Source organism: Cyprinodon variegatus, unplaced genomic scaffold (genome assembly GCF_000732505.1).
Source record: "Cyprinodon variegatus isolate N-32 unplaced genomic scaffold, C_variegatus-1.0 Scaffold139, whole genome shotgun sequence".
Classification (NCBI taxonomy): Eukaryota; Metazoa; Chordata; class Actinopteri; order Cyprinodontiformes; family Cyprinodontidae; genus Cyprinodon; species Cyprinodon variegatus.
In genome coordinates, this window is record NW_015150592.1 from 883,050 (window position 1) to 896,434 (window position 13,385).

General features: G+C 35.9%; 2 protein-coding genes across 2 annotated transcripts; both read right to left on the reverse strand.

Annotated features, from left to right (window-relative positions):
• Window positions 1-617: 617 nt before the first annotated feature.
• Window positions 618-3,161, reverse strand: LOC107085984 (poly [ADP-ribose] polymerase 11-like). Its single transcript, XM_015376690.1, has 7 exons — window positions 3,028-3,161; window positions 2,842-2,956; window positions 2,685-2,751; window positions 2,511-2,574; window positions 1,204-1,337; window positions 975-1,126; window positions 618-883 (listed from the first exon to the last, which is right to left on the reverse strand). Exons 1-7 carry the CDS (start codon window positions 3,121-3,123, stop codon window positions 624-626), a joined length of 888 nt encoding a protein of 295 aa, XP_015232176.1. The 5' UTR covers window positions 3,124-3,161; the 3' UTR covers window positions 618-623.
• Window positions 3,162-4,229: 1,068 nt separating this feature from the next.
• LOC107085973 (poly [ADP-ribose] polymerase 11-like) lies at window positions 4,230-11,473 on the reverse strand. The gene is made up of 8 exons (XM_015376676.1): window positions 11,229-11,473; window positions 11,004-11,128; window positions 9,601-9,721; window positions 9,428-9,503; window positions 9,059-9,131; window positions 8,521-8,648; window positions 7,558-7,709; window positions 4,230-7,474 (listed from the first exon to the last, which is right to left on the reverse strand). Exons 2-8 carry the CDS (start codon window positions 11,118-11,120, stop codon window positions 7,158-7,160), a joined length of 984 nt encoding a protein of 327 aa, XP_015232162.1. The 5' UTR covers window positions 11,121-11,128; window positions 11,229-11,473; the 3' UTR covers window positions 4,230-7,157.
• Window positions 11,474-13,385: the final 1,912 nt, after the last annotated feature.

Below are 13,385 nucleotides of genomic sequence, written 5' to 3' on the forward strand. Positions count from 1 at the left end.
TGTAAACAGCAAATTATGACGAACATTGTTGAAGTCCATACAACTGTTAAAGGTAATTAATTTGCACAGGTTTATTTTCAGTACAGCTTTTAGATCCTTTTTCATGAGCTGGTTCTATCTGGCTTGGTACAACAGTGACCTCTTCTGATCATTTTTACAAATTGCAGCTAATTCACTTAAGAACAATTGCTGAGGTATATCAGGCCTTTTCTAAATCTATAACATCAACAAAATAAAGATCTACATTAAAATCTGTTTGTGAAAGTTTGAAGTGATTAGTGTCAATGGCAATTGGCTGCAAATATCTTGGTAAATGAAACAAGAACAAATCTTGGTTTGGCTCTGCCACATTTATTGAAGAATTATTTTAAATGTGAAGGAATATGTTGTAATCATAATGTTCGACAGGAATGCATCAATTAATTACTGCTACACTTACTATTCTTTTATTTCTCTTTGGGTTTTATAAAGTATTTTTTTATTCAATTTTATTAAAATCTGTCCTAATATAATTGTTTATGTAATATTAGCTGTATAATAATTTAGAATATAATTTAATTATCTATACTTAATGATCAATGACAGAAATAAGTATTGTGTTCAAAGAATAGAGCTAATTGAGTTTATTGGTACTCAATAAGATATTCTGGATATATTTGATTTGGATCAAATATAACAAATATTTTGGGATGATTAATATCATTGACACAACTGAGGTACTGGTTTTCATCATCTGGCTTTTGCATACTTGATCGTCCAAGTTTAAATTTCCCAACCAAGACTCGGGCAAGAAAAATGGGTTTAGTGTTTCCATTATGCTGCGAAGTCGTGCTGTTGCTGCTGTAACGGCCTGCATATAATGCCTCGACAGCAAAATATATACCTATGGAGAGGAATAAAAAACAAAGATATTTAGATCAGTTTAGCAAATAAGTCTTGTATTACCGTACATGATTAATGCGTTGGCTGCCTACCATTGCCATATGATCTTCCATTAATTTTAGGTATCCGTAAATCAAAGTTATACTTGCAAATACTGTCTACATTTTTAGTGTCAGTCCCATGAAAAAGGCGTCTCTCTGGAATCTCAGTAACATTTTGAATCCTCATTAATTGTTTTTTTTTCCTGATGAATACAAGGAGAAAAAATATGTTCAAAACAATGACGAAGAAGTGCACAAGATTAATTTAGATTTTTCTTACCTACAAAAAATTTCCCAGAGGTCCAAATTCTGTATCCTGCTTATAGATACAATGGAACTGCTCAGACGACCCTCATTCGTTGTATAGCTTGCCACCGTCTTATACTCTGGGGTGAGCTTACTCAAAGGGATCAGCTTAGAAACATATAAACTTTTATTAGTCATTAGAAATGTGCATCACAATTACATTTTCCGCATGGGTTGCATGGCCCATACAAAGGGGTGGGCAGCTAGTAGTGCCCAGGGTGCAACATGGAGCTAGGGGTCTTGCTGATGACCCTGGTAATCAATCTGTGTAGTTTGAACTGGGTACCTGCATCCTTGTTCATACACAAACACTCTGCTCTACCCGGCCAGCTGTATTACACACATAATGATAATAATATAACTTTAGTATACCGGTGACCTAAACTAGCAGTCCATGGGAGTGGGGCTTGAACTCAGAACCTCCAGCACCCAAGCACAATGCTCTAACCATTACTCCACAACTTCCTCTCCCCATACAGTTCCATGCTAAAGTATTCTCCCATCATGACTTTAGATATATATATTGCACCGATACGAATACCAGTACCGAGCGGGGCCCCAATCCACAATAAAATGGTGGTATCTGTATCGGTGGGTACCAACAAATAGGGCGCCGATACCATTTTGAGAGCCATAAGTTTATTCAACTATTGTCCCCAATTTCAGGTAGGCAATTAAAAGTTCTACTGAATTCACTTTGTATTAGTCTTTTTCCTGGTTCATAAAGGTAGGCAGCAGCTTGACAAAATTAAGATGGCAATTATTTTACATCCAAGTAGTATGCAGTTCTTCATATATATGTATACACACACATCAATTTCAAACAGATGGTATCGGCCGGTACTGTACAGCCAAGTAACACAACCTTTATTATTGATTTATGGCAAAACAGAAAACTTTGTAATTCAGCATGTAATATATTCTGAATCTGAACCATAAATGAAAACCAATTCATTTAACCTAAATCATGTCTCCCTGTCTGTTACCTAATGCTCTCAGTCACTGAAGTCTTGTTTGACGCCTATTCAAACATCAGCTGTCTTACTTTGCATTGTAGCTATAGATCCTGTTACCATGTGTACAGTAGGTAAAGTGATAAAGGAAATAAAGGGAAAAAAGTAACAAAAATGAATAGTTTTTTTTTTTTATGAAACTGATAAAAAAAAATATATAAAATAAATTATATAAGGAAGTTAAACTGATGGCCTCAGTCATAGACCACCAGACTTTTATGCTCTTATCTAAAAATGTAAGCAACATTTATTTGTTTTTTTTCCCCACCTGGTAAGGAACCATAGGATTAAATTGTTCCCAGAAAATAGGCGGTGAACATGAACAGGAACAGCTGTAGGACAGAGCAACATCAGTTAAAGTAATGGTTTCACTTTCACTTTGTAAGAAATCATACTGAACTTGGAGCGCTGTGGTAGACCGGATACACCAACAAATTCACACCATTTCTCAAGATTGTGCCGTTGGATTCTTCTTTGCCTTCCTGTGGTGAGGTCTGTCTGCAGCATTCCTGTACAGAGTTTCAGGTGACTTTGATTGAACTGAAGACTAAAAGAAAGAAAAGAAAACTAAGACTGTGGGCATAGTGATTCAAACATACCTGAAAAATCTATCTTGATTTTGTAGCTCCCTGAATTTAAATAAAAGGAGGATTTTGGATCCATCAGATAATATTTCTCTATGTCCTCACTCCTAACAGGGTTACTGGGCTCATCCTAAGGGAAGGAAACAAAAGTATTACACAACTACAAAATAATAAAGATCTATAGAACACATAAAGGTTTACCTCAAACCTGTGCCACCTGCCACAATCTTCCAGATAATACCAATACCATGGAGTGTCCCAGGTGTCCATATCTTCTACTTCACCTAAAGAAGACATTGCGCTGACTGACTAAGGTTAACAATAAAAATACCTGCTGTACCTGTCTCTGTGTCACACTAATGACTATTGAATCTGGTCTTTGAGTTTCTGCCTCTTAAACCTAACCACTCCCTCTTAGATGGGCTGGCTTTGCTCAATTAAGAACACAAAGATAAACCAGGATTCCTATTCAGTTTAGAAAACTTAGATTGAAGTTTTTTTTTTTTTTAAACTGGGTAAGTTTGGAGAAAGAACATGCATGCATTCCAGCTGCTATTATCCCACTGTTAAAAAGATATTCATGATGAAGCAAGCTGACAGGGTTTTGTCACTATCTCTCTTTGTTTCACCTTTTCTCCACATTTTATTTTATTTTTTTGTAATTACCACATAGCATGAACTATCCCCTACAGTAACTATAATAAAACTATTTACATATGGAAATCCCGCAGGGCACTATGGCGAAAGCGATAGTGCTCCACTTGTGAGAATAAAATCTGTTGGGCTCTTTCTGGCTTTAAGACAACAATTAATATTGCCACATTGCCAGACAGGACAAAAAAAGAAAAAAAAAATTAACAAATTAAAAATAGAAACCAATTGCTAATTTGTTTCCTAACTTTCTTATTTTTGTTCTGTTTTTATTTGAGTCTCTTGGTTTGAAACGCTTTGTGTTTCCTTAGTTCATGTGCTGATATCTTTAGTTATTTTATTGTTGAATCAAATTGAATTGTTTATGAATATTAAATAATATGCCCTTCAGTCTCCCTCGTTTTGTTAACTTCTTCTTAATTTTGTCCTTTCTACCTTTCCTGAATACTCCGTTTTCTGTCTTTCTTCCATCCTACCTCTATTCTTTCCTTTCTTATAATTTTCCCTTTGCTTCAACCTTTGTCTCCTTTTTTGTCACACCTCCCTTCCCTTCTATTTTGTTTTTCCAGATTCATTATTTAAAACTTGTGATGCTATCTACCCTGTATCACTGTGAAGTTTTCTTTCTTTTTTTAAGGTGAACATGAAGAAACATTAATTATGCAAAGTTGAGTCTGTTAATGTCTAGAAAGTATCTTGGTCTCAAGTCGCCACCAGCAGATTATAAAATATTTCCTGACGATTCTGTGCTGAAAAATTTATTACACTGTGCAACATACACACAGAAACATACAGCTTTCCACAAACCCGACTCTCACACTCAAAGCTATCAGATCTGAACTACAATAACAGCCTTTTTTTCTGAACACAATGGAAGCTAAAATGGTCCATTCTTATACTTGCTGATAGTATCATCTATGCTGAAAGCTCGTAAACAGCCTTTCAAATAATCCCACAAATTCACATAGCAAAAGCTATATTACAATATTAAGCAACATTACTTACTACAGCGCAGACAGTGCCTCCAGGAAGTATTTATTTTCCTCGAACGTTTTCACAGCTTTTTTTTTAATACAACCAGACTTTATATTTTATAGGAATGTAATTTGGTGAAGCAACACAAAGTAGTGAATAAATGTGAATTGGAAAAAAAATTGTTTTCAAATGTTGTTAAAGGTGTGGCATGTATTCATACTTCCAGAGTGATTTGATATTCCTAAATAAGCTTCAGAGAAAGCCGATGCTTTCCCCTGATTAGTAAATATTATTAGAAATTCAACTTTAAGTGAAAAAACAGCAGCTTGAGAGCCAAGCAGCACAATAAACAGATTTTCTGGAGTTTTCTTTTTCTTTTTCCAAGCAGTTAGTTTAGAAAATGATTTCCTAAGCTTTAACTTGTTAAGACAGACCTGTTGAAACTTTTTTCAAAAACTCTGGAGGTGCAGCAAATATGCCCGGTGGGTAAATGATAATAATAAGAAAGTGGTTATTAATTGTACTCTTTTATCAAACTGGATTTTATGGAAAATCATGAAAGCCGTTAATTTCTTCCTTAAAGCGGCAACAAAAACCTTCCAGTTAGAGGACAACATAATCCCAAAGAGAGATTAACATTGTTTTGGATAAATAAAAAAAAAAAAATGCAATTATGTAATAAAATTCAACATAAAAAACTATTGGTGGTGAAACTTTAAAGCTGCTCTCAATTTTAACTCTTTATCCAGTTCGACTCTAGCTAGCAATATCTGGTAGAGGCAACCTAAAGACTTGCAGCTGAAGAAGCTTCTACAGAGCTGAGTCCAAATGCATGCCACACCTTTCAGATTTCTAAACCGATGCATACTTCACCACTTTGTGTTGGTTTGTCACTTAAAATGCATTCAATATGTTGACAGTAAAGTGCCAAAATGAGGTTTAAGGTGAACTAATTCTTTTGAGAAATGCACTGTATGTGCCGGCAATACTTTTGATAGATTAATTAGAGTCCAGGTGCAAGGGTAACTGGTTTTCCTCAGGTGCAGTCAGTGATAAGCTCAACCTTTTGGATTTCTAATATGATGTTGACCTTGCAATGACCTAGGCAGCACACTCTTTGTAATAAGACTGATATTCAATCTTCCAAACCTCAACGATACACAGTAACTGCAGACGAACATAACGTTAGAACTTTGCGTCAAAGTGACACAATTAGAAGTAAAACCTTTCATAGAAAGGGTAACAAGTGCACTGACGAATGGTTTAAACAACAGAGGTAGAAGCTTATTATGAGGAAAGTAATTAGAAGGTCACACTGAAATAGTACAGATGGGTAAGAGGGTCTGGTAGCTGATAAACACTGGCATGATGTGGTGCACTACATCTTTAAAGTGAAGTTTTTCCACAGGCATTGAGATTATTTCCTCCTCAACATCACTGAGCTACACTCACAGTCAGAGGTTTATATACGCTCATTACTAATGATTGTTTAATCATTAGTTTTAAATTCCTTTTTTCCAGGTTGTTATGATTGTATAACAAACAAATTAAAAACAAAAAAGAATCAGGTGCATAATTTGATAATGTTCTCTATACTTAGACTACTTTTTGACTTAATGACCAATGGGAAGTTGCAGGGAAACCATGTTTTATGTAAACAAAGCTTTAATATAGATCTGATTTAAAGATTAGGAAGGATGGTGTCTTTTTAAATGTGTAGTTTCCATGGCAACAGGTTTTTAAGATTTGCCTACAAGGAATTAATAAGCCTGAAGAATATCTGAACATTTAAACGCCAAAGAGCGTCCAAATCAGAAGCGTTCATCATAAATCCCCAATCATGTGGAATAGTCCTTCTTTCTTATGTCCTCAACCTTTTTAAATGAGTACTTGTACCACTGACAACCAATCAGATCATCAGCAGGATGCTTGCAGTCCCAGGCTGCAGCTGTGCTGGTTCTTTTTTACTTTTCCAACCCCAAAATCTATTACATTAAGTTTTAGACTGAGTGGTTAATATTTAGACAAATTTGGAAATGCTAGCAAGAAATCTCACCAACATTGGGTCTGGAAAGATAAAGCAATCTAACATAAAGTTATCTGCTATTAAGTGGCGTTAGATAACATTTATGTCTATAAAATTAGAGAAAATCCGCAATAAAATAAAATTGATGCACCCAATGTTCGCTTATTAACTTTTTAAAGGGGTATGCTCTATAATCATCCCAACCAGCAAAAAGAAATTTTAAAGTAAAATGAGCAAAAGCGCAGCTAAATTTGGCAAAATAAATGTCAAAAGGACTGCATATAAACCACTGACCACAACCGGAGGTACTCAGTCGTTTGATGGTGCAAAGTAACAACATGTTGAAAACAGACAAAACATGTATTTGGTATTATAATTAGGCAAATGCATGGCACTGTGGATTCAAAAGAAGAGGTGCAGCCAGAATTGAGACAATGCCGTAAATCTCCAAACTGAAGCCACTTTTCGGGTTAACAAGCAAAAGGAAATATGATCCAAAATGCTGAACAGGTCAGCATTTTCCCTCCATTCTCCCTCCCCTCTTTTCATAACTTTCCAAAGGCACTTTGAAAAATCCAATGCTCCAGTTACTCACTGGATGTGGCTCTTAATTTTCTTCCATCTTATTCCAACCAGCTGACTCTGTATGTCAACTCATCGATTTCCCCAGAGTTCAACATCAGTAGAACTCAATTAGATACTCTGGGTAGATCTGATTGCTGTCGAATATAACGTATATCTTTGGGTTCGCCATATCGTCCACACAGCTGTCATAAAAGTTGGTAAAGCTGGCGTCTTTGGAGGGCGGCCTGCAGTACATAGGATGGCCCACTGTGTATTCTCCAACAAGCACTCTGGCAAGGAACATAGTTTTATAGGGCGGCTCATTGGCAAATATAGGGGGAGCGAGTCCGTGCCTCTGTAAGGTGGTGTTGTGTTTCCCGGTCGTGTGGCAGAATTTACTGGAATACTTGGCATCCCGGGCGAAGTAGCTTCCTGTAGAAAGGATAGTTAAACAAAAGGTTAAAATCCAACAAATACCAAAAATGTTTTTTAAGCATCAACACAAAGGGATGTACCTTTGCCATAAACATCACCATGACTCCCTGTCAGACGCCAGTCAAAGTTAAACGTACAAATAGCTTGTATGTTGCTGTGTCCTGTACCATGAAACAGCATTCGTTCTTCAATATCCAGAGTTCGCTTGACTTTTCGCAACTGTGTTTTCTTCCTTAGGGGAGAAACACAACACAGAGCATAGTGGTGTATTTACAGATTCCAAAGATCTAACCGAACTTTGCCTTGATTTGTATTTTATTAACAAACACCAAATTAAGATCTGCTTTATTCCTTTTTTTGCCACATTAATCCAGAATCTGCTTCTGACTCTAACACAATTAGGGCTGGGTATTTTCGTCAAAGTCCTGAATCGATTTGATTTTGATTCATACAGTTCTTAATCGATTAATTTCGATTCGATCTGTTTTTACAATAATGAAAGTGGTTCAACTGTGTTTCAAAATACTCATGTATTTAGTTTTTTCCTGTCAGATTAAACACAAAGTGCAAACTTGTTTGTGAAAAGTGAAAAAGTGAAGCCTCACTCGAGCAAGCAGACGTGACACAGCAGACATGCATGAGCTGCATTATCTCCACTGCACAAACCATATTTGCAGCGTTGTCTGTAACAACTACAGAGTGTTTTCTGGTCAGCCCCCATTTGTTAAAGTCTTCAGTCAACCTATTGGGTATATTTGCAGCTGTCTGGCTTGAAGTCATCTTGAGTGCATCTTTCCTGCCTATTGAATTTGAACGTCACGCAGGTCACTATAAAATGAATCAATCTCATTCCCTAGACATCGATTTTGCAAAAATGCAAAGGAATCGATTCAAAATCAATTTTTTTACCCAGCCCTAAACACAATGTATTGTTGTTTTTTGTTAGACCCCACATTGCCTTAAAATCTGCAGTCTTCGAAACTAAAGATAACATTGAGGAATTGAGGAATAACTTGAAAAATGTACCCTAAACACCAGATTACCTGCAGAAGAATTCCCATAGGTCCAAATTCTGAATCCTCTGGATGGATTTTATGGGATGATCCATCGTCCTCTCATACAGTCTGGCTACTTCTTTAAACTCATATGTGTCTCTGCCGAGCTGGATAAGCTGTAGAAACAAAAATCACCATTTAGTTTTACTGACATTTAAAACAAACATTAAGATCATGATAAAACCAGATTATACAATTGAATTGAAATGCTGCTTCCAAAAATCATCTGAACAGGGTGTGAATCTTTAAAATAATTTTGTATCTCATGAGTGTTTTCAGCACCTTAAAAATGTATTTGTATTCCTTATCTTCTGTCTTTGAAATCCCCTGACAACTAATGCACGTTTCAGATATTTAACCCGATATCAATGTCTGAAAATAATTTTTTGAAGGACAAGTGGTTCTTAAGTTTATTGCTTTCAATTTTCATTTCATATAAAAGCTTTTTTTATTTATTCATCTTGAGTTAAGTATTAAGTGCTCTCTATCCTCCATCCTCCTGTCTGCTTCTTTTAATTCAACCTACCTGGTAGGGCTCATCCGTATTGATTCTCTCCCAATGGCAGGGGACAGGCAAGGCCAGATTATCACAAATAAACCTAACAGAACAAATCAAGGGTAGATAGCATTTAGTGGCACAAGATCTTAGAAAACCTCACTCAAGAAGATAATCTCATCTATTTTTAAATACCATGTGTAAGAAATCCTTTTCTACTCAGAATATTTTTAAAGGACAACAATCAAGGATCAGTGATATGCAAGCTCTGGTTTAATTTACAAGTTCATCCCATGCCAGGAGATGTTGCTTATGTGACTTCTAACTATTATATTTGATTGGCTGATAAAAAATAGCAGAGAAAATTTTAGGATTTCTCCTTTATGGACTGAATCTCACCTAAAGCCAGTAGCAGAGTGCAGGGAGCGTTTAATTGGTCTCTGTTTTCCTGTCGTCACATTAATCTGTCGCATAACTGGAGATGAAACGCAGATTTAATTATTATAGAAGAGAAAATGTATGACAACAGAATAAATCCTTATCTGTATTACCTTAAAAATATTTCAGCTTACCCGAAAAGTCTAGCCTGTACGTGTATTTGGCTGTGTAGAATTCCATGACCCCACGCTGGTTCCTGTTGTAGCACTGCTCAATCTGAGCGCTGGTCACTGAGCAGGCCGCGCTGGGATCAATCTGACAGAGATAAGAAAGAAGATAAGAACAAATACACGACATACAGATGAACTGATGGCTCCAAAATCTCCCACCTCGGCCTGTTTGGAAATGACATTTTTCGAAAAAAGTCAAAAGCCGGTAGAGTGAGAATCTACAGGTTTTACAGCTGCAATGCGACTGAAAGGTCAACTAAGTATTGACTTAGTACTATAGTACTCCACTTTATAAATAATAACTCTATTTGTGTAGATCTTGAATTTAGCAGAATATCTAAAATTCCATTACAGCTATAAGTGGAATTTTTTAACTGCTTTATCTTTATTTTATCTTTTTTTTTTTTTATGAATGTTAATTGAATGTTGAATGTTAGAATTGTAACTATACAGTCATATGTTTACATTATTGTTTTTCATCACATTTTTTTGTTCAATTACTACTGCTTACCTTATCAAGGCTGCACTTTAAAAAATGAAATAGTCTAGAGCAGAGGTCTTCAACAGGGGGTCCACGACCCCTAGGGGTACCACAGAGGTACTGCATGGGGGTCGTGGAGATTTTGGTTGATTAGACCTTTTTTTTTTTATATTCCCCCCTGCTATTTTTTCCACTGATTGAAATGTCTTTATATCCACATTAACATGAAATCAACACACTGTAGTAAACAGATAAATGGAGGCAGAAGATGTCTTTCAGGCATCAATGCACACATTCAGCGACACACAGGAGCTCTTCCCAGCTGGGCACCGTTTCATTCACAACACCTGTCCCATCAACCAGGAATCAGAATAAAAAATACTTTAATAATCCCAGGATACTTCGGTTATATTACTTCATCTGTAATAGAGTGACTATAGGACCACTTTGATATAACACAATTTCACATAATATACATAATTAGGGGGTCCCTGCTCCATCTCGCCTTCAGTTTGGGGGTCCTTGGCCTGGAAAACACTGAAGAACCCTGGTCTAGAGGGCTGAAAAAATAAAAGGTCTTTAGCTCAACAAATAAACGTTGAATCATGCACATTAGTCACCTTTAAGTAAACTGTCAAAAGACAAAAATAATGTAAGAAAATGTATTTATTTATTTTTTGTAAAGAAAAAAATAATAAAGAATAATATTTATGGTCAAGTTGTAGTTATTATTAGTTACAATGCAAATATGGGCCACTTTTTGTGCAATATCATGATCCAAACCCTGTACTCAGCATATGGATATATTTGTAAACTTTAAGCAGCATAAGAATCAAAGTTTGGGATTCCTAATTGGGCCTAATCTTTTAGGTAAGAACCAAACTACCTCAAACATGTGCCAGACTCCACACTCCGCCAAATAGAACCAGCACCAGTTTGGCTCTGAGGTGTCCATCTCCTCAATCTCAGCGGACTCCTCGTCTGAAGATCTGATGGCTAACATTGCTAAATCTGGAAATAACAACAAAGAAACTAGTAACATATTTGAAGGACGAAACATACGACACAGAACTGAGTGAGAGAAATCAGACACTTCGGTTTTCAAACAAACCTAACGTCGATAAACTGCGTTTAAGCCATTGTCGTGAGGGTATTCCATCATGTAAACAAACTCAAACAAAAAACGTCCATGCCGAGCTAGCTCTCATTAACGGCAGCCGCGCGCGCTTCCTCTTAGCTTTACATGAGTTTTACCAGCTTTCAATCTGTCTTTAACTAGGTCTGCCCTTCCGAAATGATAAAAAAAATAACAGCAACGGCACGAATGTGGAGAGGTAACTATCATTTTCTTCATAGGTTCCGTTGTTTACTTTTATTTCCGGATACGTCACCACGTAAATCCCAGAATGGGAGGGGAGGTGTGTTTGGGAAAGTTAAACCCTGGCTTTTTCCTGACAGGTACACAGTCGCAGATGAGAATCAGACTTTTTTTGTGACACTGATTGGTCCAACTTCAGAGCCAACCTATCTTCTAAAACTCGAACATGCGTTCTAAAGTATGAGAATAGCAGTTCTAAAGGTCAAAATTTGCAGTTTGGGGCTGTTTACGTTTTATATCAATATTTTTGTTAATCATTCAGAAACAGTGGGGGTTGTAGACCAAATGTACCAGGGAGCCAGGAGGGGGCCAGCGTTTTCAAGTGGGCAGAGAAAAGCATGAAATAAAAAACAGGGCAAGGGATTCCAATAAATTAAGAGAGCTGCATAAAGTAACATTTCCATTCAATTATGTTTAATTAAAATTCTATTTCTTATTAGGTCATTCTGTAAAAGTTATATAAAAAATAAATAAATAAATAAAAAATCCACTGGACTTGGTTTCCAAGATTTGAAGACGTTTCGCCACCTCTCCAGGAAGCTTTTTCAATTCAAATGTCTGGATCCGCAGTGAGTTTGAGTCTTTATATCGAGGGTTTGGAGCCAGAGGGGCGTAAGTGGCATTTTGGTCAAAAATGAGTTCTATATAGACAATGCCTTGTATGGCTTGGAAACATGGAAATGGAAACCGATGAGTGTGTTGTTTGGTCCCATTGTTAGCCTGTAATATCTGAAACCTGTCTATGATTCTGAAGGTCGGTCGTTAAAGGGGGGGATCGTTATTAAGTCAATGGATCCATAATTAAAATCCATAATTAAGTTTATGGATTTTACATTATTTCACTTAATTTAAGTTAACATTACCGTTTAAAAAAAATAAAATAAAATCTGAATTAGTCAAGAACTCAAGAAACTGAACTCAAGAACTCAAGAAAAATTGATAAATTCACCTTAAGTAGAGCATAAAAAAACAGTAGATGAAAACTGGGATCCTATCTCAATACCACTGAAGCCTTATAATCACCTTATTGTTTTTTTAAATGATTTGTAAAACAGAATTTGTAAAGCAAAAAAAAAGTAACAAAGTATTATGTCTTTAGTACAGGGGCCATAACAGGGGCCGGGACATGATCTATAGGGGCTGTGGCCCCCGTTGGCCCCTGACTAGAACCACCCATGTGTAGAAATATCTTATGGTTAAGGAAATTACTTTTTATTGTTCTCTTTGCTTTAAATGTTCAAACAGTCTGAAACACTGTTTGAACACCATGTAATCAGAGGCGTAGGTTGGCCAGGCAATAACCAATGTATACTGCGGGGTGGCAGAAAGCAGATAGGCACCAAATCCTCTCAATCAATCTACAATGTTCCAACAGGAAAATTAATGTCAAAAAGTTCATATTTTCTAAATAAAGACAAACTTTATGTCCCCACAGTTTTGCTAACAAATAGACGAATATATTCATAAATCCATGCTTTCTAGATAAAAGCTATAGTGGATAAAATTCTTTCAGGTTTGAGTTTTGGGTGAACATCTTTTCCATTGTCATTACTTACCTACTTTCATCAGTAATCATTCTGCATAAAATTGATATTTACAAGTACTAATAGCTACATAAATTGATTATTTAATACATTTTTATTTTTATTCAAATATTTTTTTTACCTTTGATTTCACTAAAGACTCCTTCATGACTTATAGACAAATCATTTTCTCTTTACCCCATAAAACACAAAACCTAGTTCTGCTTGAATTATGTACTTATAATCTTTAATTCTGGTATATTAATGTGCATAATTAACCACAGTGTTTTTGTGTCAAGTAATTGTTAATATGTAAATGTTAATATAATTTGTCAAAAATTAAAATGTTTTGAATATTCGACTTGAG

Coding starts and splice junctions, on each gene's coding strand:
- LOC107085984 (XM_015376690.1), bottom strand. CDS start 3,123: ATGTCTTCTTTAGGTGAAGTAGAAGATATGGACACCTGGGACACTCCA. Junction 2,752..2,841: donor AATCAAGATAGATTTTTCAG/GTATGTTTGAAT, acceptor AACTCTGTACAG/GAATGCTGCAGACAGACCTC. Junction 2,575..2,684: donor CGGCACAATCTTGAGAAATG/GTGTGAATTTGT, acceptor TCTGTCCTACAG/CTGTTCCTGTTCATGTTCAC.
- LOC107085973 (XM_015376676.1), bottom strand. CDS start 11,120: ATGTTAGCCATCAGATCTTCAGACGAGGAGTCCGCTGAGATTGAGGAG. Junction 9,722..11,003: donor GAGTCTGGCACATGTTTGAG/GTAGTTTGGTTC, acceptor TATCTCTGTCAG/ATTGATCCCAGCGCGGCCTG. Junction 9,132..9,427: donor CACTCTGCTACTGGCTTTAG/GTGAGATTCAGT, acceptor TTGTTCTGTTAG/GTTTATTTGTGATAATCTGG.